This window comes from Neurospora tetrasperma, assembly GCF_000213175.1.
Source record: "Neurospora tetrasperma FGSC 2508 unplaced genomic scaffold NEUTE1scaffold_2, whole genome shotgun sequence".
Taxonomy (NCBI): Eukaryota; Fungi; Ascomycota; class Sordariomycetes; order Sordariales; family Sordariaceae; genus Neurospora; species Neurospora tetrasperma.
Window position 1 is genome coordinate 2,813,561 of NW_009799100.1, and position 25,732 is coordinate 2,839,292.

A 25,732-nucleotide genomic window follows, 5' to 3' on the forward strand; every position below is an offset into this window, starting at 1 on the left:
ATAATACTGTACCATTGTGGAATCCCTGGGTCTGTAAGCTGAATAGTATCTCTTCAGATGTCCCAACTCTCCTCAAGTCGTCAATCAGAGCGAGCAAGAAAGAAGCAGACGACCAGCTTTCCGTCGGAATGGCTATCATAGGAGCCAAAGAAGAACATGGCGAATCACGTTACGTCTAACCGAACTGATCAAGGCGAGCACAATAAAGCCGTGGAAAAAAACCATACCTTCGTCTGCTTTACCTGGTTCACATTCCTTGTGTATCAGGATCAAGATTGGCGTCAGGGTTCAAGTCGTCCATGATGAACAGCCTGCAAACTGTAAAATCCTGGGTAGACTGTTGAACCAATACTTGCTCTAGGGCTTTGTTTCAAGATGTGGAAATGTACACATTACTTCCAACTGTTGAACAGCGAAACAAGAAAACCCATCCATTCACATGACAGTGACAATATACCAGGTACTCACCATTTGCGGAACGCGAGGATACTGCCACTGATGTTACGTAGCAGCTGACGAAGCGAATGGCGACGTCGGAATCCTCGATAAGTTCCCGCTCGACCTGATGCTTGACCGGGCGGGGATTGAGCCTGGCTCCAAGCTGCGCATTCTCGACGACTTAGTTGCATAAAAGCTTCAAAATCGATGCCATGGCTGGCATAGAATCTCCAGCGAAGGTCGTTCTTCGACCAGTGTTGTGTTGGAACAGGATTAATTTGTCTTGTTCGGTTTCTGCAATTTGGTAGGAACGTTGCTTGATTCTGGGGTCAATGGGCCTGAGGTCATTCCTAGAATGGAACGGGTTCTGATAGTATTTGCTTTTTGGTATTTCGAGCACACATCTTACGCTCTCGTATTCCACACATGGGCGCATTTTGTGCGTCATCAACGGTATTACGTACAATCTAGAACTATAACACCACCTATGAGGATGTTTACCAGTATCGTCCCACGGGAATATCATCGTCATCTCCAGAATTTTCCGGATCCCCAACCTGAACCTCCACCGGGATCCTGACCTCGTACCATCACCAATCCGTCGTCAAAGAGCGTATCGGTCGCCTGGGCGAGTGGCTAATGTCTTGGCTGATAAAAACTTTTCATGGCCTTCGACAACTGCGAGGAACACAGCGGTGGACACGTCGGGGCCGAGCTGTTGGTTCAGCCTAACGCTTTCCTGTGTTCTATCGACAATATGTTGTTGCTACATGTTGGCCGCTCTAGGGCTGCCGATGCGAGTTTACAACTGAAAACTTGGGCCACAAGACCCTACTTACCGACACTTGCCCTTGATCCAAGCCAACTGACTTCTGCCGGTAACATGGTTTTGGAAGTTGTAAGCATCGCCAACGTCCAGGTGCGGCTCCAGTCGGGTCTGAGGACCTCCGATTGAGTATGAAGAGACGTTCGAGGTTTAGACTACGGCTTGAAGCCTGAACTGAGATGGGGGAGACCCACACTTTGCCCCCAACTAACCAACCTGCAGCTTTGATGGTTGTAATCCTTGACATTGTCGAACGGAAACATGATGAAGGCAGTAGTTTAATTAATTGTGGTTGGACATCCCTACCAACTGTTTATCAGACGATGAGTCAATTGGGTATTGGAGATGCCCTTGCAGGAGTATAAGTACCTTAGTCTTTCCACACCATGATCTATTGGAAGAAGGAAGTTATCGTACAGCGTTTTTGTTGTAAATCAAGGCTGCGGAACGCTGGCGGTTTGGTCAAGAAAAAAAAACCGACTCTAGAGTGGAAAGAGCATTATGTCCGCAGCTGCATGTGATTGCTTGCTGCCTACCCCACCAGCTGCAGAGTGCTCGATGCTGTCTGATCCCGTCTGAGGAAATTTCGATGGACTACCAGGATTACAAACCTGCGAGAAGCTTCCACTTTCCATCCTTCGCGATAACTTCAATTTCTTCCCATCCAGAAAACCACCCCGAAACAGGAAGAAACTGCGAAGTTCAAGCTGATCGTCTACTTCCCAACTAGTACAGCATCAAACGTCATACTCGCCAAGTTGACAGGATCAATCTTGCAAAACTTTTTCCACGACTAGTGAAGACGACCGCTATTCCTGGACGAATGCCGATGGAAACCGCGCTGAGCATGAAAGAGCTCCGCAATCTAAGACCGAGACCACCACCGTCTAATCGAGCGCCATCGGCTGGGTCAGCGATGATCTGCCTCGTCGACATGTTAGACAGGATCTGAAAAGTGGCATAGATGGCAGATCACATCTCCGCATCTGTTGGGTGCGTCTGTCAGATTCCCGTGAACCAAGATCTTTCATATATGAGCTCTTCAACAGACGATGGCAGCGGTTGGTTCACTGACATTTTTGCAGTCCCCAACATAACAGGTTGTCCTCTGTTACATACAACGAGTTTTAGTCCTCATCTACACTCTGAATATGAAAATTATGACCCCTTCTGGGGTGTTATCAGCAGAGATCCTGGAACTGGAGAGACCAAGGTTGTATCGTAACAGAATTTATGTATACCTTATTTCAATTCTCTGACTGATGGCACCCATCACAACCAAAATAACTGATGCGGATGCGGCACAGATCACTACATCACATCTCGATACTACCCTATAACGGAATGCCCTCAGATGGACAATTGCATCTCTACTTCTAAGTTGGGGCCACGCTGCGTACTTGGTGCCGTCGTGAATGGCAATCGGACTGACGATTGACATCTTGCTTCCCCTGTAAGCAGATCGGTTATCACAAAGCAGCTACTTTGGAGAGTGCTATTTGGGCTCCATCAATAAACATATTTTGACTTCCATCATGTCGAAACACCATAAGATGCACCGCGCTTCTTCCACCTTGCATTAAAAGATACCCAAGACACAAAGGAGGTCAGTGACTTGATATTGCGGCCACCCCATCTTTATCAATACATCTAGGACATCAAGCAGCCATCCATAACACTTGCTCCACGCATCAGCACATCTGCTGCTTGCGTTAACACAGCACAGAAGATGGGATCTCGTATGCCAAACGTGTCCTACTCTTCGCTAACTCCGCAAACGGCCGAGACAACGTCTTTTAGCCACCAGTCATGCCATTCTCACACTTCCAGTTACAGATGTTGAAGTTCACTTCGCTTCTTTCCCGCCCATCCAGACATATGTCCTCTCCACCTACGAACATGCCAAGCGTGACACGCATCTTAACCCGCCCCATCATCTTCCACACCATTACGGGCATCGACATGGTATCCCTTTGAGTCCGCCCCGAAATCGCCGCAGACCGTGTCAACATGACCCAAACTCGCATCGGACTCTCGTATGCGCCATCCGACGCATGTGTCACCTGTTGCGAATTTTGCTTCCCGAGTTTGTTGATATCTTTTGGGTCATCGTCGAGTTTGTCACCAATGTCCATGCATCCATCGTCGCCGTCGACCTGGTATTTTCCTCTGCTTTGACCGCCTTCGGCTATCTCAACCATAACAACCGAAGTCCACAAACCTCCAGAATCGTTCTCCCCCCACACACTATCAGGGACATTTCTATGCCTTTCAAGCCCCACCTCCAAGCCCCCAAGATGTACTCGTGCATCGAAAGGCCTACCCATTCTGTGTCCCCTTGCTATATATTCCATGGGATATCTTCCAAAACTTGTTCTCCATCATTGTTGCCGCCTTTCTTGAGAGCAATTGCCGTCCCCTTCAGTAGTGTCCTCACGTCCAACATTGATGAGGAAACACAGCGAAGGAAATTCATGACTATTTACATTGGTGACCGGTCATTTCCAAAAGGATGGTGCTGAGAAGAGATGAGAAGGATTACACCTGGTGGGATGTTAGGGTTGAGCGATATCGACGGAGGAATGATAACGCCATTTCCCCTGCCCAGTTTCCGGCAACTACATGCACCCAGCATACCAAAGCCCGCATCATTTAAATATTTCAGATTGTATTCGGATAGAAAATAGTCTTCGTCTTTCGCCTTCGCTCACATTAGGGTATCATTGCGGAGTGTCCACCGGGTGTAGTCATTCATCGAAGAGGGCGCAATGCTGCAAACATCCAAGGATCCGTTGACATCCCGGGGGAAAACATCACATCCCGAGGGACTAGTCAGGAATATATCCTCCTTAGTGATTATATTTGTGAGATAGCGCCATTGACGGTGTACAGGATGTGTTCATGGATGAATAAGTAGAATTACGCGTGCATGTTGTGGGCTATTACAATCCGAACCCGTACCCGGAACCACCAACGGGCATGGAACCAGGTGCTGCAAGAACCACAATCGGGATCACTATGTACCTTGGGGTAGGGGATACTCGAAGGGATCCTTTTGATCATATTCCCGGCAATCCTTCAGTCATAACTGCCCGGCATGAAACATTTTCTGATCTACTCCTGCCAGGACATCTGACGAACCATCGTTCGCCAAGAAGATCCAGCTACAGCTGAACCAATCATCTCCTATCTCATGTCCCAATTGGGGAACTGGACAGTGCCACAGCAGGGGTTTTGGCCATCGCCAAAAGTTCCATCTACGGAGTGGAGTCGTTCGGTCTGACCATATCCAATTCATGTTGAACGACATGGCATCATAGGTACAATAGAAGAACCAAGGCTCAGTTTGGGGAATGACAACGTAGGCATGCGATTGCTAGTAGGAAGAAATCGAAAAACATAACGGTTTATAGTTGGGACACAAGAGTGGAAGCTTGGATAGCAGGGCAATTATCCCGTCGTGATATGGAAAGGTCGGTCACAGTGCAAGTGTGAGGTGTTAACTGTATTTCTTGGTAAGACTGGAGTGGGCTGAAAACACCACTGCAGGTTCAAGACAGAAGAGGGCAGGATGCGAAAAATTCCAAAAGAGACAATGAGGAGGGCTGGGCTTAGGAACAATGACAGCGCCAATGGTACTAGCTACCACAGTAAAAGCTCAAAATGGCTGGCCTTGTGCGCTTAAAGCGGCTTTTGTCTCGGAATGGCATGTTTTGGCGTAACTACAGCAAATACGGCAGCAGCAGCATTCTGCCGCGCGAACGGAGATGCGACATCGTGTTACAAGCCCTCGATTTTCTCGTCTGGGAGGCTCAACCCCAGTGAGAACCTCAATATCATGTCGCATCCCTTAAAAGATATCACCAAGCAGCTTTTCGTGGAGGTTTTCGACGCAGCGACCCGATCCGCGGACACTCCTCGAGTGCCGCCAAATTCCTGGGAGTCCTGCCACTTTGCCGCAACAGGGCATCCGCATGGATCCCCTCATGCGAATAGACTCTGATACGAGCGCATGCAAGCACCATGCTGGATAGAAAGCCATTTCCCAACGAGTTCGCGACGCTTTTCATCGCTATCGATTGTCGACGTCCGTGAGATCTTTCTGGCTGATGAGCTCTACGATTCTTATACGTAGTTGACATGCGGGGTGTTATCTCCGATTGTCCACGGAGCCTGATCGCCCGTATAGATGCGCATAACGCCAAACCTGTGTGGATGCATGAGTGTAACACCAATCAATGCAGGAACCGTACTTTGCAAAATCGAGTCACGAGGGGTTATCAAGTTGAGACCTCCCAATTCCTTATAATCACCGCTCGATAATTTCGGTCGAGAGGTTCAGACGGGTCGAACCGACAAGCCCAGCTATGTACTTCACCGGGTACGAAGATTAGGAACGGGAAAAACGTTCATGATCAGAGAGAGGTATTCAGTTGCCTGGAGGTGTTTGGGGGGGGGGGGGGGGGGGTGGTTGCGAAACTCGGTACAGCTTCGGAAGTAAAGCATGTCAGCATGCAATGCTACCACACAGGGCGACACGGCAGGGGCGGTATACAGGCAAATGCCCTGATGGTTTACGTACACCACTTCAATCTTGACTGTCTACATATCTCTTTGGTTGAGCAAAGTTACCTATCATTTTAGCGTCGACACGGTTTTTGGCTAACGAAAACCTTCCGGTACTATGTATGCAGCTTAGTGGCAATCATTTTATCAGCTACTTTACTGGTAGTCTTCCAGACATCTGGTGCGATAAAACCGTTGGGTGGATCTCTCAAAAGTAGCCGCTTCAGTTTTGTGGGACGCGCCAGAATGAAGTGATGGAATCGACCAACGAGATCATCCAGCCGCCATCCAGTAGCGATTCCAAGGAGAAGTGATCGTCAGGGTAGCTTTGAAGGATTGAGGGATTTGTGTAACGACAAGAGGCTATGGTGGCTTCTTGGATCCCAATACCGGGGGACAAAATCCTTTCTCTGGTTTCAGGCCGTTCTATAAAGTGAGGGTGGAAAAGACATGGCGTCGACAAGACATAGCCACGGTGTTGTGAACTGAGAAGAAGACCATTTTCCTCAACCCACATGAAGACTCCATAAACACCAGTCTGGGTAACGCAATCATCACCATGGAGACCATTGACCTAGTCATCATCGGTTCAGGTAAAATCTCACCTGGCTGGCCGGCTGCAGTGGACCACCACAAAATGACTGACCAACCTTTGCCAAAACAGGCCTCTTTGGCCTCGCCATGGCCAAAACCTACCATCAACTCCACCCCACCCTCACCCTCGTCATCTTCGACAAAGCCGAAACCATAGGCGGCGTCTGGGCTGAGGAACGCCTTTACGACGGCCTACGTACCAACAACCTCAAAGGAACCTACGAATATCTCGACTACCCCATGAGCCCCGAACTCTTTGGGGTCGAACCCGGAGAGTACATGACCGGTCCTGTAATGCACAAGTACCTCTCCAGCTACGCCGAGGCGTTTGGCATCAAGGACAAAATCCGGCTTCGGCATACGGTGTTGGAGGCTGCGCATCAGGATGGAGTAGAGGGCGGGTGGGTGTTGACGGTGGAAAGTTCCGATGAAGGAATGACGAAGAAGAAAGTGTTTGCGAAGAAGATGGTAATGGCGACTGGACTGACGTCCGAGGCGTTTTTGCCGGATTTTAAGGGGCGGGAAACGTTTGGGGCGCCGCTGTTTCATAGCAAGGAGTTGAAGAAGTATGAGGGGACGTTGAAGGGGGAGACAAAAGCTGTCACGGTGCTGGGGGGAACAAAATCGGCTTGGGATGCGGTGTATGCGTATGCGTCGAAGGGGATCAAGGTTAACTGGGTTATTCGAGGTAAGTAAGACGGGCTCAATGTGCGGGAAAGTCGGGAAACTAGGGCGGTTGGCTGACCGAGGCGATGAGAACGTAGAGAGCGGGCATGGACCGGCGTGGATGGCGCCGTCGTTTGTTACGCCTCTCAAGTTATGGTTGGAGGCGTTGGTTCGTAAGTAAAACTCGGGAACACATGGCTCATTCGCGATAGGCTAACCACGGATGTCATTTCTCAGACACACGAATTTTGACATGGTTTTCGCCATGTGTCTGGGGAGCTGCCGACGGCTACTCGCTGATCCGGAGGTTTTGGCACGGGACAGCCATCGGACGAGCAGTCACCAATGCATTCTGGTGGGTCTTGGGAAACGACGTCAAGACCATCAACAAGTACAGTTCGCATCCAGAGATCAAGAAGCTCGAGCCATGGTCGCCGGCCATGTTCGTTGCCTCGAGCTTTTCTATCCTCAACTTTCCATCTGACTTCTTCGATCTCATCCGCAAAGGCACCGTCAATATCCACATTGCCGACATCACGAGGTTGTCACCAAAAACGGTGCATCTTTCCAACGGATCCCAGCTGGAAACCGAGGCCTTGTGTTGTGTCACGGGGTGGAAGCACGTACCGCCTGTGAAGTTTCTCCCAGAGGGCATCGAGAAGGACCTAGGGCTGCCTCATTCCCTGGACGGTGACGCTGAACCGATTTTTACGGACGAAATGGTGGCGCGAGCAGATGAGGAAATTCTCTCGAAATTTCCGCGACTCAGGAACCAACCAATTATCAACAAGAGATACAAGCCCATGACGGAAACAGAAGGCCTGTCAGTGAGCGATGAGACCATTTCTCAGGCCCGCCAAACTCCCTGGACTCTCTATCGGTTCATGGTGCCGCCCTCGCCGCGGTTTCTGGCAACGAGAGATATCGCTTTCATCGGTTGTTTTTGTAGCTTCTCTTCTGGGCTCTCTGTTTATCCCCAGGCACTCTGGATCTGCGCGTTTCTCGACGATAAGTTGCCCCTGAGCGTGATGCCGTCCAGAAAAGCTTTGCTTGAGGGGAACTCGAAGCTCAAGAACGAGGCGGTGGGCGAGAAGGGGAAGACCGTGGAGCAGGTGCGATACGAGACGGTTCTCCAAGCACGATTTGGGAAGTGGCGTTATCCGGCAGGTCATGGACACCAGTTCCCCGACTTTGTGTTTGATGCGTTGCCGTATATTGACTCGATGCTTGGTGACCTGGGATTGAAGATTCATCGGAAGAAGAGCTGGTTGGCCGAGATGACAGAACCGTATGGACTCGAGGACTACAAGGACATTGTCAGCAAGTATGCAGAGAAGTATGATGGGAAGATGTGTGCTTGATGGAGTTGTGCCATGCATTTGGCGTTTGTTGGTTTGTCCGCTTCGAGAGTATACCGCTCAAGTTAAAATTTGATCTCGATCTGTGGGCTGAGTCGGTTCGTTCATGGGCAGCCAACTTAGGCTATCATCCCTTATACGAGTGATACACTTATCCATCCTCAGTTTTTCACAACCAGGTCCTCTGTTTGACACTCGAATCGTACTATTGAAAGGCGGTCGTGATCAGTTTGTTGGTTGGAACCCGGGGGTTCGTTTTTCTCCATATCCAACTAGTGGAACATCAAGGCCTGAAAGGTTAATGTGAGAAACTTCGGCACGGAATAGCATCAACATGGCTTCCACCAGGGGCGATATATCAGACTATCGTCTTTCACCCTTCTCCAGCCTTTTCCCATCCATCAGCACCATCGAACATTGACACCATAAGGGAACTCAATCCGAGAAAGAAACCACGAAGCCCGTTATTGCTAGTCCAACCTATCCGACCCTCACAAGATATAAGTCAGTCCGAGCCCGTACTTCTAGCTTCCCTGTGGTATCAGCATGTATAGAATGACTAACCAGTATTGACCAATCCCGCCAAAGTCTACCATTCGAACTCACCCAAATCACCCGTCAGACAAACAAGATGTCCGGCTACACCTCTGGGTTCAGCAGTCACAACCCTAACACCTCCGGCTCCGGCTCCGGCTCTGGCGCCGGCTCAAGCGACATTAGCTCATCTGCCTGGAAATCCAATGCCTCCGAGATCCGTGACGTTAGCAAGTCGTTCAGCTCCACGGCTTCGAGCTCGACCGACAGCAAGGTCAAGAGCTACGCCGCATCCGAGGCCTCCCGATGGGATAGCATGGCCAATAATGCCGATTCCATGGCAGATAAGAAGTAGTAAGCTCATGGAGGATGGGCCATTGCATTCAACACAGAAGCCTCGAGAGAGTGAGATGATGGGGAGAGGAAAAGGATGGGAAGCATGGAAACAAAAGAAGGAAGGGAAGGGATTGGATTGGGAATGGGAAAGATCACGCTACTTGAAAAATGGGATAAGGGCCGGACAAGGACAAGCGGTTCATTTTGAGCGTTGATGATAAGAATCCGTCAGGGAGGAATCTGCGTGAGACGTTCCAGGATTCGAGGGCCAATGGCAATGACACTCTTTTCGGGTTTGATAACGGGAGTTGGGACACATGGTAGTTCCGTGAAAAATATATGAACAAGATGAATTCAGGAGAGACAGCGACAAAAAGGTTACCATTTATTAGGTACCATCATCGTCAAATCTCCAGTGATAGTACTGCAATGTGTTGTGACTGAGATGGGGAGTAATATGTCGACTCGAGTCGTGTGCCAACACAAATTTTCAGTTCTGTGGCGGAGAGTATCGATATCGGGTATGTTGAATAGGACAGAAAAAAAAAGAGTTGGAAAAGTGACAGCCCCGGGCAGGCAGGGCTCAAGGAAGCCGTTCGGTTCGTTGTGTTTCCTCTCCGGATCCCGTTTGAGCCCCGCCGTAGGGCGGGGGTGGGTCGGCCTCTTGCACTAGAGGTAGCTCTCTGCCTCTCCCCACTGGAAACCTACCGTAGAAACTCGCGAAACAGGCCAAAAGCCATCCCTCTTTGAGCGCCGGGCATATGGCAGAAATCTGGCAGAAGTATACCTAGTAAGCCAGCATATGCCAGTATTAGTCCCCGGCCAGTTACTAGTGTAATATAGTGTTGATCTTCGGTATATAGTAGCTCCCAGTGTTCCAACGGTCTCCCCGTTCATTTCTTCCCTATATCGGTTCTATTATATACCCCCCTTATCGTTATTGTACTATTATTATTACTTCGTTACAATATAGAGGTAAGGTAGCGCCTCCTTTAGTTAAACGATGGCAACGTACCTAATCTACCATTTAGCGCTAAGCTCACTAAAATTCGCCCTAAACCGACCGTTAAATTGTATAAAGATTGTAAAATTCGTCATTAAGTACCGTACAAGTGTATCCAACGATCCTATTTGATAGAGAAAAAGCTATAAATAAATTAATTATTATACCCTGTATAATTATTAAATATAATAGGAAATATTATTGTTATAGGGCTAGCGCCCGGGTTATAGACTTTGGTCTCTGAGACTAGAGCTGTTATTGGCTATAGTAGCGTAGAGTGTACAACCTTAATAAAAACCTCTTAGCGCCAGTAGATCCGTATTTCAAATAGACTTTTCCTCCTTTATAGAACCTTGATTAAACTATACAACTAGTACCCGTATTAACCGTACTATCCCCATTATATTAGGTTCTATCTACTAATAGAACTAATAAATTAAAATATACTACCGCTATAGTAGTAAGGGTAGTAGTACGCTATATCGAACGTAGAAGAAAAAGTAGTACAATAAATAGAAATCTAATAAATAGAGAAGGATAATTTTCTTAAAAGTATATTTATAAGTATAGCGTTCGTTAATACTATTAGAACTATTATTAGTACGCCGCCTACTACCTAAAGAATATAGGATAACCCTTAAATACTTATTTAAATAATTACCTATATAATTACTATTACCCCTAGTATTATAATTAGTATTACCTAAGAAGCCGCCCCTATTACCGTTCTTAATACTAAATATAAGAATATTTAGTAGCTGAAGTAGGACGGATCTACCTTAATTTTCTTTCTATTCTTTATATAGTTACGCTTTATATATAAAGAAGAAAGAGTAGTTAGAGCAATCTTTAGTAATAGATTAGGATAACTAATATTATTCGATATATTCTCTAGTAATAAAATAATTAAAGTAGAGGCTTTTTAACGCTGAAGATGTATTAACGATTCCTACCGCCCTATTAATTAATTTAATTATTTAGAATCGGTCTTCGGTAGTGAAAATAAGAAGTAATTTATATTAATTCGCTCACGAACTATTAATTAATATAAGAATTAGAACTTCGCCGATTTCTTCCTAGTCTTTAAAGAGAATTTAATAAAAATAGGAGGCTTTATATAGAAAAATAAATCCCGATTCGCCTAATTAGATACTTCTATATCTAATGTTTTATATAATTAATTAATTTCAATCCGGATACTTAAAACGTATAATAAATACGTAGAAAATTTAAAAAATATTATTTAATAGTTTGAAGCGAGCCGAACCTTCTGTAAAATTAGTAAAAATAGTAAAGGAGTTGCCAACCGCCGCTAGAGGTCTTTCCCTTAACGAGAATAAACTATAGACCTACCTTCGAAGGATACTAATAGTAATACGTATATAATAATAGGCGCTACTAAAACTAAAAGTAAGAATTATAATAAAAACGTTAAATATATTAAATAAATTTCCTAGGAGGAATATAATAAGCGGCGCTTAATTAGGCTTTACCTATATTATAAAGTTGGTAGGTATATAGTTAGTAATTATATAAATAAATATTATTAAGATCCTTATTACTATTAATAACAAAAATTGATTCTATACCCTTATTAATGAAGGTTGTTAATATTATATTACTATTAGTAAGAGGATTGTCGAAAAATTAAAGATTCTAATAATTCCAATTCCTAAGAAATAAATTAGGGGCGCCTCCGCCGAAATAAAAGGTATAGAAATTAAAGGTATTATTTATTTTAGAATAAATATTTATAATTATAAATTAATTGTTTGTATTTATATAATTCTTAAGTTAAAATTCCTTATAATACTAGAAAAACTGTAATTAATTATTATAAAAGCCTACTCGGTTCTATATAAATATAGATTCTAATATAGGGCAACTGGGTACTAAATCCTATATTTAGGATATACGCTTAAGGAATCTTCCCTTTGCGCTATAGAAATTAGAAAAACTATTTACTATTTAATTATAACCTTTATAACTATATTAAATAGGATTAAAAGGAAGAATAGTAAAAAGGCTGTAGAAGTAGTAATATTCGCTATTAGCCTACGAAATATTAAAAAGGCTTTCAAACTTAAAGTCGATATAATTAATAAAGAATTAAAAAGGAGAATCCCCGCTAACATACACAGTTTATTCTACGTATAGAGGTAGTCGGAGGCAAATAAAATTAACTTATATTACTCTAATATTAATTATAAAGTAGAAATTAAGAAGGATAAGAACGATAAAGAAATACCGCTCCCTTATAGTCTATTCTACAATATATTTCGAAAAGAATTTTTAATATTAAAGAAAACGTTTAGAAACTTCTTTAAAAAAGGGTTTATCCGCGCTAATAACTCCCTAGCTATAGTACCTATCCTCTTTATTTAAAAGTTAAATAGTAATTTATAATTCTATTACGACTATTAGGCTCTAAATACTATTATAAGAACCGACCGTTACCCTCTACCCTTAATAAAAAAGACCTTCCGTATTATAGTTAAAGTAAAGTAATTTACTAAAATAAATATAGTATAAGCATTCTATAAAATTCGTATAGCCGAGGGAGAGGAAGGGAAAATAGCCTTCTATATATAATATAACCTTTTTAAATAATTTATGATACTATTTGGATTATTAGGAATTCTAACGACCTTCCAATAGTATATTAATAGTATTCTTAGTAATTACCTTAATAATTTCGCTTCAACCTATATAAATAATATACTAATCTTCTCATTTAGGTTAAAGAAAGACTATTTAATAAAAATCTATAAAGTAGTAGAGCGATTAATTATAGTTAAACTCTATTTAAACCCTAAAAAGTATAAATTTATTACTAAAAGCGTAAAATACTTCGGTTCTATTATTATTATAAGCGTAGGCATTTAAACGGACTCCGAAAAAATTAAAGCAATTATAAATTAAGAAATTCCAACGTTATAGAAAGGAGTAAGGAGCTTCCTTAACTTCACTAATTATTACCGTATATTTATTAAGGATTTCTCCTCTATAGTAGGACTATTAACTATATTTATAAGGAAGGGGGTCCCCTTTAAATGGATTACTAAATATAATTTAACGTTCTAATAATTAAAGACGCTTTTTATAAAAGCCCTTATCCTAATATAGTAGAATCCCGATTTATTTATATTCTTAGAAGCTAATTATAGTAATTATAGGTTCGGTAGTATCCTTATATAAAAGAGGGATAGTAAGAAGACCGTAATTATATACTATTCTTAAAAGTTTATTCCTATAGAATATAATTACCCTATTTATAATAAGGAAATACTAATAATCGTACAATATTTAGAAGAATAATTAATAGAATTTAAAAATTATAAAAAGTTCATTATAATTACTAACTACCGGAACTTTAAATACTTTATAGAGAGGTAGAAGGTTTTTAAATACTAAGTATATTAAATTAAACTTCTTTCAAAATTCAATTTCGAAATTTAGTACCGCCTGGGCAAATTTACTATAATACTTAACACCCTATTCCGGCAGGATTAGAACAAATCTAATAAAGAGAATATAGAGGTAAAGGAAATATAATTAATCCCTTAAGAGGCTCTTAAGAATTATATTCGTATAATAGTTTCTTTAATAACTATAGGAAAAGGTATAAAAGTATTCAAAAATCCGGATTTATAGTAATTTTATAAGAAAGTAGCCTAATAAGATACAATCTACTAGAACGTTTTCTAAATAATTATTAATAGCGACCGAAGCCTTCCTACTATAATTTAAAGCCCAAAAATACAATTAGGAAAATACTTAATTAATAATTTAGGGAAATTATATTATTAAAATTGCATTTAAATCCCTAGAGCCCCAATTATTAAAGAAGTAACCGCCTTCTATATATTTCTAAAAGATTTAAAGAAAAATATTCTACGTACGCACATTATTTAAAAGATATACAATTCAATTACCCTTAATTACCCTAAGAGAGAAAAAATAATATTACTATTAATAAAGACTTCTATTAGCCGTTGATAAATATTTATATTCGCTGGTTTATAAGGAATTATAATACTTATAGGAAGGTTAAATATTAAAAAGAATAGAAAAAAGAATTATTTAGACTACTATTAATCCCAGATTAATTCTTTAAGAATATTTAAATAAATTTTATTATTAACCTCCTACCCTTAGAGGGCTGTATAAACCTCCTAATTATTAAGGACCGGCTTATTAAAGTAATAATTTTAGAATTTATACCTACTATAGAAGTAGGAGCGGTTATTAAAATTTTCTTATAATATTTTATACACTACTATAATTGGCCCTAATTTATTATTAGTAATAAAAGTCCTAATTAGACTAATAATTTTTAAATATATTTTTACAACCTCCTTAGAGTAGAATAGTAATTAAATACAACCTTCTATTCCTAAACCGATAGCGGGCTAAAATATATAAATTAAAAAGTATAAATAATTTTAAAAATCTTTGTAAATTATACGTAGAATAATTAGGATTATTAATACCCTACTATATAATTAGTAATTAATAGTAGAATTAGTATTACAATTAGGATATTTCCGTTTTTCGTTACCTATAGCTACTACCCGCAATCCCCTATAACTATTATAACCTAACTAATAGAAGCTGAATTTACTAATTTGTAGAAGAGAGTTAAAGGCTTCGTTATACGGTTATAATAAATTATAAATCTTTACTAAATAATAATAGCCGTTTCAGTATAGGATTAAGAGTACTTTATAAATTGTAAGAGGTAATTAGCCGAGGTTTTTAAAGAAGGGGATAAAATATAGTTGCATTTTAAGAATTTTAGAACCGAGCACTTTAAAAAAAAGTTAGATTAGATTTACGCTAAATATATAATCTTAAGAATTCTTAGCCTATACGTTATAGAATTTACTAATTTTACTACTAGGGTCTTTAATAAATTCTATATAGGCCTCCTACAATATATTTAAGACGATTCTTTATTAGAGTAGGTTATTATTAACCCCCAACCCCCAATTATTACGGTCGATAGCGAGAAAGAATATTTTATAGAGGAAATCCTATATTATTAAACGAAAAAAGGGCATAAAAAAGCATTAGTAAAGTGGGTAGGATAGGTAAAATAGATATAGGAACCTTTATAAATAGTAGTTAATATTATAGTATTAGACCGCTTTAAAACTAAATACGGTTTAACTATTATTAACGATAGTCCGGCCGAATATTTTATTATTAAATATAAGAAATAATAGTATTGGCTATAAAAAGGAAGAAAGGGAGCGATATTAATTCTAAGTTTTTTTACTTCTTCAAAATCTTTCTTTTATAATTATTTCCTACTTTTATTATATTTATTTTTACTTCCAAAGCTACTACTGTTACAGGGTTAGCCTATGTGCCTTATACTAGCGTATAGTAGCTTCTAAAACTATTATTACTATTGTTGCTGCCGGTACTATATTACCGGCAATTAATTAGTTAGAACGCTACCTGCTACGGGTCTATAGACCCGCTGGCGGTTACCCTTATAAGGCTAGTCTTCTGGGCACTCGGCTATACACTTCTCTTCCTTTCTCCTTCGTATAATTATGTATAATTATATCTACTATCTACCCTTTGCCTATAATAGTTAATTGTACCTTTCAATTATTGCGTTTATAGTATAAACTTATTTTCTTTTTATTGCGCGATTAATTTTTAGTTAGCGCGCGTACAGGAATCGCCTCGCCTGTCGAATCGTTGAATCTAGTACCCTAAATATTAATAATTATAATTATAATAATTATAGTTTCGTTCCCTTTATTTAGTAAATAAGGGTAGGTACTCTTTATTTAAGGAATAAGAGATTACTTTATACAATTACCTTTCTTATATTTTATACTAAAAGTAGTAATTATATATTCTTTTTTTTACTTAATAGTATTAGTAATTTTATTAATCTCAATACCCCTCCTAAGTGTATATTGTTTAATTTAAACAATATTTATAAAGTATTTAATAAAATTAGTTAGTATTATCAATATTACTATTTATTAAGCCGCGCTTATCGAATTTCTCCTTTTACTAGCGATTAATAATCTCTTTATTAGTATTAATAACGACGAGGAGAAGAAAACTATCTTTTGTGCCTACTTCGATATAATTAATATTTTTGTTTGAAACCCCGCCTTCCATTCAATTATCGCTCCGCTCAGTCGCCTTTATTATAACGACTTCGCTTAGTACGAGGATATTACTATTAACCTTAAATATAGTAAGGATGAATTAAAAACTATTCGTAAAGTGGCTATTAAAGTTTAAAATAATTTTAATTAGAAGAACTTCGACTATTTTAATTTAAAGGCCGAATTTAACAACCTTTAGAAGAAATATAATAACCTTAATATAAACTATATTGCCTTTAAATTTTATAGTATTAATATTTAGTCCTTATTCGATAATTATATTAAAAAAACTAATATTAGTAAAATATTGTTTTTAAAGTAGATTATAGAGAATTTGCCGATTTTTACTAGTAAGGAGAATATTAGTACTACCTATAAATGCAAAATCTTTAAAGTATAGTATTTCTATATTTTATTCTAATAGAAGTACAACCCCATTTTTTATATTAATAAGAATATTAAGATTATTTATACTACTATATTATTAGGTCCTAAAATTTTGTTTAGTATTTAAAATAATTTAAATATTATTTAGAATAGAGGAAATACGGATTCCTAGCGTTGGAAGACCGGTACCGAATTTATAGAGTATTTAGTTATTTACTTCTAAAATATTAATTTAAAAATAAATACCGGCCGTTATTTCGAGGAGTTTTTTATAAACAATATATTTTTTACGGAATTTAAATTAGAATTTACTAACTTTATAAATTTTTATAATTTAAATAATTCTATAAAGGTTTACTATTTATATAATAAAATTAATAAGCACTTTTGTAATACTTTTGTATATTATAACCTTCCTAAGGTTAATAATTTTAAGAAGTAGTTAGCAATTTGCCGTATAATCGCTAATAATTTAAAGGATACCAACTACTATTATAAAATAAATATTTGTATTTTCGGCAATAGTACCTCCGCTAGTATAAGCTCTAATAGTATTAATATTAGTACAGGCGGCGCTTTTAATTCCTATAGTACTAATAATATCCCAGTTAGCTAAAGTAATAATAAAATAGACTTTAATACTATCGACTTTGTTATTTTTATTTATAAAGATATTTTTAACTAGTATACCTATAATAGTAATTATTATTATTACGGAGGCAACGGTTATATTATTCGTAATTATTTTACCTCTATTAATTATAGCGCTTAAGGCCCCTAATATAATAAAGGTAAGAAGAATAAAGGTAAAGGTAGAGGTAGAGATTACTATAATAGGGAGGAAGTTCGTACTATCGAAGTAATATTTATTATTATTATTGCTACTATTATTATTCCCGCTATAGCCCCTATTACTACTACTATTAATAGTAAATATTATAATAAATTGGAAAATATTTAGCCTCTACGCTTAATTGTATATAGAAGCCCTTCCTATTGTTATTATAGAGACGAATTTTGAATTCTTTAAAATTAGAGGGTTTAGAGGAGGTTAGGATATAATCGTTAAATAATTCTACTTCTTTAAATTTAATATTTTTATTTTTTTATATTATAATTAGATTATATAAAAATTATTATATTTCTCTTATTAATATTAGTTACTCTACGTTTACTTTTATTAACCGCTCTTTCGTTATTAAATATAATTTTCTCTATTTCCGCCTCCGCTAGGTAAAGAAGTTCGTTCTAATTAATAGAATAGTTAAAAGTATTATTTCCGAGGGGATAATAATTAAATTCTATATTAGGTACTATAATAAAACGATTACCTTTTTAATCTATAATATCTTTAAGAATTATTCAGTTATTTTAAGCTTCTTATAGATATAATATTATAAATCCGAAATCGATTATAACTATTATAAAATACGCTTTACTAATTCTACTTATAAGGGCCGTTATTTACCTACTAATCTCTTTAGAAATTAATTAGTAGCCCTAAAAGCCTTTACTAACTGAGTTTTAATTACGGCTATCTATAATAGGATTGCCCTAATTCCCCGACTAGCCTTAATTCCTTAATTAGCCCCAACTCCCTAATTAGCCCTAATTTTTTATTTACTCCTAGAGAATAAAGCGGTTCCCCCTACTAAAGTAGCCCCGGCGCCGTTAGAACTAATATTAAGTAATAGAATTATTCGCCCTATTTAAACGGTACTAGCGCCGTCGATTCTTATATTAGGAATTCTCGAGGCCGGTTATTAATTTATTTCCGCTCCTATTAAAGTACTAATAATTAATAGGGCCGGGTTTAAAATTGGTATTATAAGTACGGCCGTACTTTTTATTAGAATTAAGAGCCTAACTTCCTACGGCCTTTATATTTATTTTAATAGCTAGTATATTTCTATAGGTATAAAATACTCTTAAGCCCGCTATTATTATAATTTCGACGGTACTTCTTCTATTAAATTTAGCGATATTAGAGAGTTTAAAATAGCGATTTTTAACTTCATTTACGAATTCTAATAATTATAGCCGTATATTACAAATTATATTAAAATTAAGAAATTAGTTACCGTAGTAGAAGTCTAAGATATAAATTTAATTAAAGAAATAATTATTAATATTTTAGAGGGTTATAGCTAATAATATAAAGAAAGTTTCCTACTACTTCTCTATAAATTTATTAATAGTTTGGCTAGCGTTTATTTATTAGAGGAATTTCGGGAAGCTACGATTTTTACTAGAATAATTTACTTTACTAGAAATTTTAATAAAAATATTCCGTTTTACAAGGAAATAATCCGGTACATATACTTAATTAAAATTTCTAATAGAAACGTAAAGAAGTTCTTCAATAAGGCTAATTATCTAATTAAAATTAAGGATGAGATTATTACTATTTTAAAGGAGTTAGAAGGATAATAGTATATTAATAAGGTAATAGCTTTCTTTCTATTATTAATTAAAGAAATTTCTCCTAACTATTTATACAATTATAAAATCGAATTCTAGTTGGGAGCAACTCTCCCTAATGCGCGACTATGTTGTATGTCCCCAATCGAAGCCGTTATTATTAAGAAATAAATCAACGAAAATTTAAGAAAGAATTTTATCCGCCTATTGCAATCTACGGCCGTATCCCCTATCCTTTTAATAAAAAAGCCCAACAACGGCGTTCGTATTTATATTGACTATTATAATATTAATAATATAATATTGAAAATATATTACCCGCTACTATTAATTAAAGAGACCTTCGATACTATTTACCGTATAAAGATTTTATTAAATTCAATATAATTACTATATTTAATAGGATTTTTATAAAGGAAGGATATAAATAGTTTATTATTTTTATTACCCGTTTTAATCTTTATAAATCTATTATCTATCCGTTCGGCCTCTAAAACACCCTTGGGTCTTTCTAGAATTATATTAATAATATTCTATACAATATTCTTAATATATATATAATAATATACTTCGATAATGTTCTAATCTATTTAAATAATAAAAAAGACTATAAAAATTATATTAGGGAAGTCTTATAACAAATAATTCGAATAGGGCTATAGATCGATATTAATAAGTATAAATTCCATATGATAAGGATAAAATATTTTAATTTAATTATTACCTGGGAGGATTTGAAATAAACCCTAATAAAGTATCCGCTGTTAAAATTTAGGAAGCTTTAAAAACTAAGAGGGCGCTATAGTATTTTTTAAGTTTCGCTGATTTTTACCGATAATTTATTAAATACTTCTTAATTATCGCTAGTCTATTATACAAATTAATAAAGAAGTTATTAGAATAATAGTAGATTAACTACTACTTAAAGTTATTTAAAGCTTTTAAGAAAGTTTTTAATAGTAGTCTAGTACTTCGGATTTATAATTAGTCTAAATAGACTATTATTAAGACGGATACCTCAAATTGAGCGTAAAGTAATATTTTATCCTAATATAATAAGGAGGGTATTTTATACCCAATTGCCTACTTTAATTAATAATATTTCTCGGTAGAATATAATTATAATATTTATAATAAAAAATTATTAATCATTATTAAAGCCCTTAAGAAGTAGCGACCCGAATTGGAGGGAGTTTAAAAACCTTTTAAAATTCTTACTAATTATAAGAATTTAAAGACTTTTATAATTAATAAGTAATTTACCCCCCGCTATATACAATAGTCCTAATTTCTTTTCCGTTTTAATTTTATAATTAAGTACTACCCTAAATCCTTATAAATACGCCCCAACGCATTAAATAGAAAGCCGAAAGATTTACCTAAAAACGAAATTAATAAGCAATTACTAATTAGAAATAAAGTTTTATTTAATTAAAATATTTTTATTAACGGAGCCTTCGTTCTAAAAACTAGAGGTAAGGAGGAAATTCTTATCGGTATTAAGTATATTTACGAATTAAAGATTTTGGACGAGAGGTTAATAGATAATTTGGTAGTAAAAGGCTATAAGAAGTCGATAATTTTCTAAGACGTTATCGCCTATCTATCGGACCCTAATTATCGAATATAATTTAAAGAAATTAAAAACTATATAAAGAAGGTCCCCTTTACTAAATATCGAACGATTTAGAGATAAATATACTTCTATAGCACTATCCTTATTAATCCTACTAATATAGAACTTTACCTCTCACTCTTCCGCTATATTTATAACTTGCTATTTATTAAGTACCTGTATTGCGAAAAGACATATTTATTACTATCGCAATCTTTCTTTTAACTAGGAATATATATTATTATAAAATAATATTATAAAGTTTATTTAGTATGTATTAAATTAAAGCCATTGCGATACGCCCCCTATAGTTTTTTAAAATTGCTAGTAGTATTATTCGTACTTAAGAAGGATATTTTAATTAATTATATTACTCCGTTTATACCCTATTTACACTATAGGTAGGAATTTAAATATATTACTATTATTATTAATTACCTTATGAAAATAAAATATTATATCCCTACTATCGGTTTAACGGTAAAAGAATTGGCGGAGCGCTTTATTAAGAGAATTTATAATATTTATAATTTATCAAACTCTATTGTCTTTAACCGTAGTACTTAATTTATTTTATAATTCTAGAGGGCCTTATTATTATAGTTGGAAATTGCCCTTAAACCTTCCTCCGCTTTTTACTCCGCTATTAACGGTTAAATTAAATATATTAATATAGAGATAGAGAAATATTTTTGCTTCTATATTAATTAGGCCTAGGATAAATAAGTAAATTAATTACTAATTGTAGAATTTACTAATAATAATTTAATCTCTAAGACTATTGGCGTCTCTCTTTTCTTTACTAATTATATTTTTTACTCCTATATAGGTATTAAACCGGCGAAGCTATATTTACTAGAAATATCGGTAGTATAATAAGCAAAGTATTTTAAAGTTAATAAATTAATTAATTAATTTAAATAAATTTTAAACTTTATAATAAATTAAATTTAATAAATATAATAACGTTATAAAGATAATACGAACGCCTATTAATTGGATGTATTGAAATATAAGGAGGGAGATAAAATCCTTTTTAATATTAAGAACTTTAATACCGGCCGGCCCTATACTAAATTTATACCCCTCTTCGAAGGCCCTTTCGAAATCCTTAAAGCAAATAATTATTAAATAATATTTAAATTCCTAATTAATATAAAATATAATCTAACGTTCTATATTAATAAAGTTAAGCTATAGGATAAGGAAGGTTTTTTAGAATAAATAATTATAGAGGAATAAAACGTTTGTACTAACTATAGCCGGACTATAAGGAGGACTGATAATAAGGAGAATTCTATCGAATATAAATTCGAAAAAATCGATAACTACCGAAAGAATAATAAGGGTCGTTAAGAGTATTTTATAGCCTAGGTATTTCTATATACGCTGTTATAGTAACTGTACACCAATATATCTATAGCCTCCGATATAGTCCGGGCTTTCTACGATAGTTACCCTAAAATGCTGTACCTTCCAGATTGGGCGGCGGCGGAAAAGAGGTAAAGGGAGAAGGAAGTAGAGCGAAAAATTTTAATTTTATAGTAGAAGTTATAATAATACCCGCTAGTAGTAGTAGTAAAGGCTTTTTAAGAGTAAACTGTTCGTTTAATAGGGATTTCTATTATTTTATATAATATTAATCAATTATATAGCTTCTTTTAGTCCGCGGAAGTATTATAGGGTTAGCTTATATACTTTATACTAGTATATAGTAGCTTCTAAGACTACTATCGCTATTATCGCTACCGGTACTATATTGCCAGCAATTAATTAGTTAGAGCGCTGCCTGCTGCGGGTCCGTAGACCCGCTGGCGGTCACTTTTATAAAGCTAGTCTTCTAGGTATTCGGCTATATACTTCTCTTCCTTTCTCCTTCGTACAATTACGTATAATCACATCTACTATCTACCCTTTGCCCGTGATAACTACCCGATTTTAAATTACTTTTAATTTATAACAAGGGGGTACTATTAATAGAGGGGAGGGGGGGAAGGGGGACGCCGCCTCGGTATAGTATAAATATTTACAATTAATAAAATAAAATAAAAAGAAATTAATATTAAAGTTTTAGAGTAGGTAGAGAAATAGGAAGAAGGGGGTAGGAATAATATACCGGTTAATAAATCCCTTCTTATATAATTTAGTAGTATTCCTTTAAATATTTATACATTAGTTAAGGTTCTTCTTTATTATTACTTTAGCTATAGCGCCGGTTACTACCTTCTAAATAGTAGTCGTACGTAGGGTTATAAGTAATACCCGGTCGTACTACTTACTATTATTATAATAATTAGTATATATAGTACAATTAAGTATTATAAAATGAATTTACTTTATATTTAAGTAAATACTATAAGGTATAGTAGATTCCTTGTACTCCGACTATAGTAAAAAGGTTAGTAATAAAATAATATTAAAGGAGAGACTTTAAGAGAGCGGAATATAAAAAAAAAAAANAAAAAAAAGTAGAAATTTACTTCGACCTAGTATTTTTTTATTAGGCGCGAGTTTAAAGGAGTTGTAGTAGTAATAACCGCCGGGCGGCGGGGGTTAGAAGTAGTAGCTGGAGGAGAGGGATGCGCTGGGATTTATAGAGGGGGAGTTAGGGGGGTTAGCGCTAGTAGAGAGGAGTTTTAGGGGGAGGGCCGGAGGGCGAAACGCTAAGGCGGCCGGAGGCGGAGGTTAGTAGACTACTTTTAATAATATAAAGGGTTTAGGGGCCGGAGCCCGGGGGTAAAGCTGAATTAACGGAAGGGGATAGTATATAGTAGGGTATTTAAGAATATTAAGAGAATTAGAGGAAATAGGCTAGTATTAAATAGAAAAAGGAATAATACTATTTACTTTAAAGGATTAAGCCGCTACTAGAAAAAAGAAGAGGAGAGGGAGAAGTTTGAGAGGCGAGGGGGAGGGGGATTATATATATAAATTTAAAGAATGTAAGCGCTAGGGCTACTACTTACTATTTATTACTACCTACTATTAACTACCGTCTAGTATCATAATTACTATATTAGATAGAAGGTATAAGTATATTAGTTAGTAGTATAGGAAATGAATTTATAATTGAAATAGAAGTTGCAAATACGTTAGGGACTAATTGTAAGGGTAGGTAGGAGAGAGGTAGAAAAGGGGGGGGAGGAGGGGGGTAATATTATAGAGCTAGCGCCCGGGTTATAAACTTTAGTCTTTAAGACTAGAGCTATTATTAATTATAATAGCGTAGAGCGCGTAGCCTTAATAAAAACCTCTTAGCGCTAGTAGATTCGCATTTTAAATAGACTTTTCCTCCTTTATAAAACCTTAATTAAGCTATACGACTAGCACCCGTATTAACCGTACTGTCCCCGTTACAATTATACTAACTAAACCCGTAATAAATTTTTACTTACTTCTTATAAATGCGAATTAAATTCGAGGGATAGCGCCGCCGTCTACGGGCGGGTATTAATTATTATAATAATAATTATTGCGACGTAGTATATTGAGAAACTTACGACTTTTATAAAATTCCGGTTCGAATAATTATAAATTAATAGAATAATTGTAATGTAATTTTATTAAGGGCGACGAGAGAGGGGAGGGCGCTATAGCTAGCAATAGAGAAAAAATTGTACTAATCTTTCTAATTTATTTATATTTGAGAGAAGGCGCTAATTACTATATTTTAGTTTTATTATTAGTCGCGGGCTCTCTTTATCGAATTATACCCCGAAATACCAAACTCATTCAAATTCTTATGCAATTAATTTAAGAACTTTCTTAAGTAGTTTTATATTATATAGTAAAGGGTTACCTATCAAGCTCAAAAACTCCCCACTAAATTATATATCAAAGTTAATAATTTTCTTTAATAAAAATATTATTTTAATAGCGGTTATTCAAATAAGGAGTAATTAAATTAACTATAGATTTAGGTTTATTAAACGTAATAATTAACCGACTATCTTTAATACCTGTACTAAATTCTCTACTTCTTATATCCTTAACCTTAATAAAATCCCCCTATTATTTAAATATTTCAATGGTAGTACGTACGAATTTAAAGGTAATAGAACCGTATCTAGTAAGACCGACCGTGATAAATAAAATGAATAATAATATTCTTTAATCCTTTATATCTTTACTAATAGTAATTAGTAATTAAAACCGATAATAATCTTTTATAGAGAGGGGAAAGTTTGTATAAAGAAGGAGTATTTATACGTAATAAATGTATTAATTTAATTTAATAACGAAGTGTACTAAAACGAATACTGCTTCTATATATAATTAGAGAAGGAGTTTTAATTAATTATAAGGGGACTAGGCTAAAATATATTATTAGTAATAGATGTATACTTATTTTATAATTCTTAGAAGGTTAAAAATAAAATTAATCAATTCAATAAAACGCTTTACAATAAGGTAATAACGGCTATAATACCCGACAGCCTTATAAATCTATTATAACTATTAAATACTATAATTAACTCGTTGTTTAAAAAGATAATAAGGGACGAAATAGAGTAATTATAGGATTAATAGTACGCTAACTACCCAAGTAAAAAATAGACCGTCTCTGACAAGAGGATTCTAATTACTTATACGGTCTCTCGTTATTGTAAGATATTATAGTTAAATAAAAAGGATATAGTTATTAAATCTTTTAAAGATAATGGTATTTTTATTCTTCTAAATAGGTTAGAGAATTACTTAATCAATATTAAAGAAATCGATAGAAATACCTTAATTTAGGATAATTAGGAGCAAACAAATAATATTATTAATGATAAACTAGGCGAGTTTAAAGCTATTCCTAAAGATGAGGACGATAAAGGTTTTTACTTTAATATTAATAACGAA

General features: G+C 36.1%; 5 protein-coding genes across 5 annotated transcripts; 4 read left to right on the forward strand and 1 right to left on the reverse strand.

The window, feature by feature from the left end:
• Positions 1–1,042: 1,042 nt before the first annotated feature.
• On the reverse strand, positions 1,043–2,200 carry NEUTE1DRAFT_108790 (uncharacterized protein; the record flags this gene model as incomplete). The annotated part of the gene is made up of 6 exons (XM_009851205.1): positions 1,043–1,184; positions 1,278–1,383; positions 1,481–1,566; positions 1,634–1,655; positions 1,876–1,957; positions 2,015–2,200. 6 exons carry the CDS (start codon positions 2,198–2,200, stop codon positions 1,043–1,045), a joined length of 624 nt encoding a protein of 207 aa, XP_009849507.1.
• Positions 2,201–6,389: 4,189 nt separating this feature from the next.
• NEUTE1DRAFT_39453 (uncharacterized protein) lies at positions 6,390–8,451 on the forward strand (the record flags this gene model as incomplete). Its single annotated transcript, XM_009850492.1, has 4 exons — positions 6,390–6,423; positions 6,495–7,112; positions 7,174–7,263; positions 7,328–8,451. The coding sequence occupies 4 exons, from the start codon at positions 6,390–6,392 to the stop codon at positions 8,449–8,451; spliced, it is 1,866 nt and encodes a 621-aa protein (XP_009848794.1).
• Positions 8,452–9,079: 628 nt separating this feature from the next.
• NEUTE1DRAFT_99430 (uncharacterized protein) lies at positions 9,080–9,337 on the forward strand (the record flags this gene model as incomplete). The annotated part of the gene is made up of 1 exon (XM_009851206.1): positions 9,080–9,337. One exon carries the CDS (start codon positions 9,080–9,082, stop codon positions 9,335–9,337), a length of 258 nt encoding a protein of 85 aa, XP_009849508.1.
• A 3,183-nt stretch (positions 9,338–12,520) lies between these two features.
• On the forward strand, positions 12,521–12,706 carry NEUTE1DRAFT_39686 (uncharacterized protein; the record flags this gene model as incomplete). Its single annotated transcript, XM_009850508.1, has 1 exon — positions 12,521–12,706. A coding segment is annotated over one exon (186 nt), but the record flags the coding sequence as incomplete, so codon positions are not given.
• A 6,734-nt stretch (positions 12,707–19,440) lies between these two features.
• On the forward strand, positions 19,441–19,656 carry NEUTE1DRAFT_40256 (uncharacterized protein; the record flags this gene model as incomplete). Its single annotated transcript, XM_009850543.1, has 1 exon — positions 19,441–19,656. A coding segment is annotated over one exon (216 nt), but the record flags the coding sequence as incomplete, so codon positions are not given.
• Positions 19,657–25,732: the final 6,076 nt, after the last annotated feature.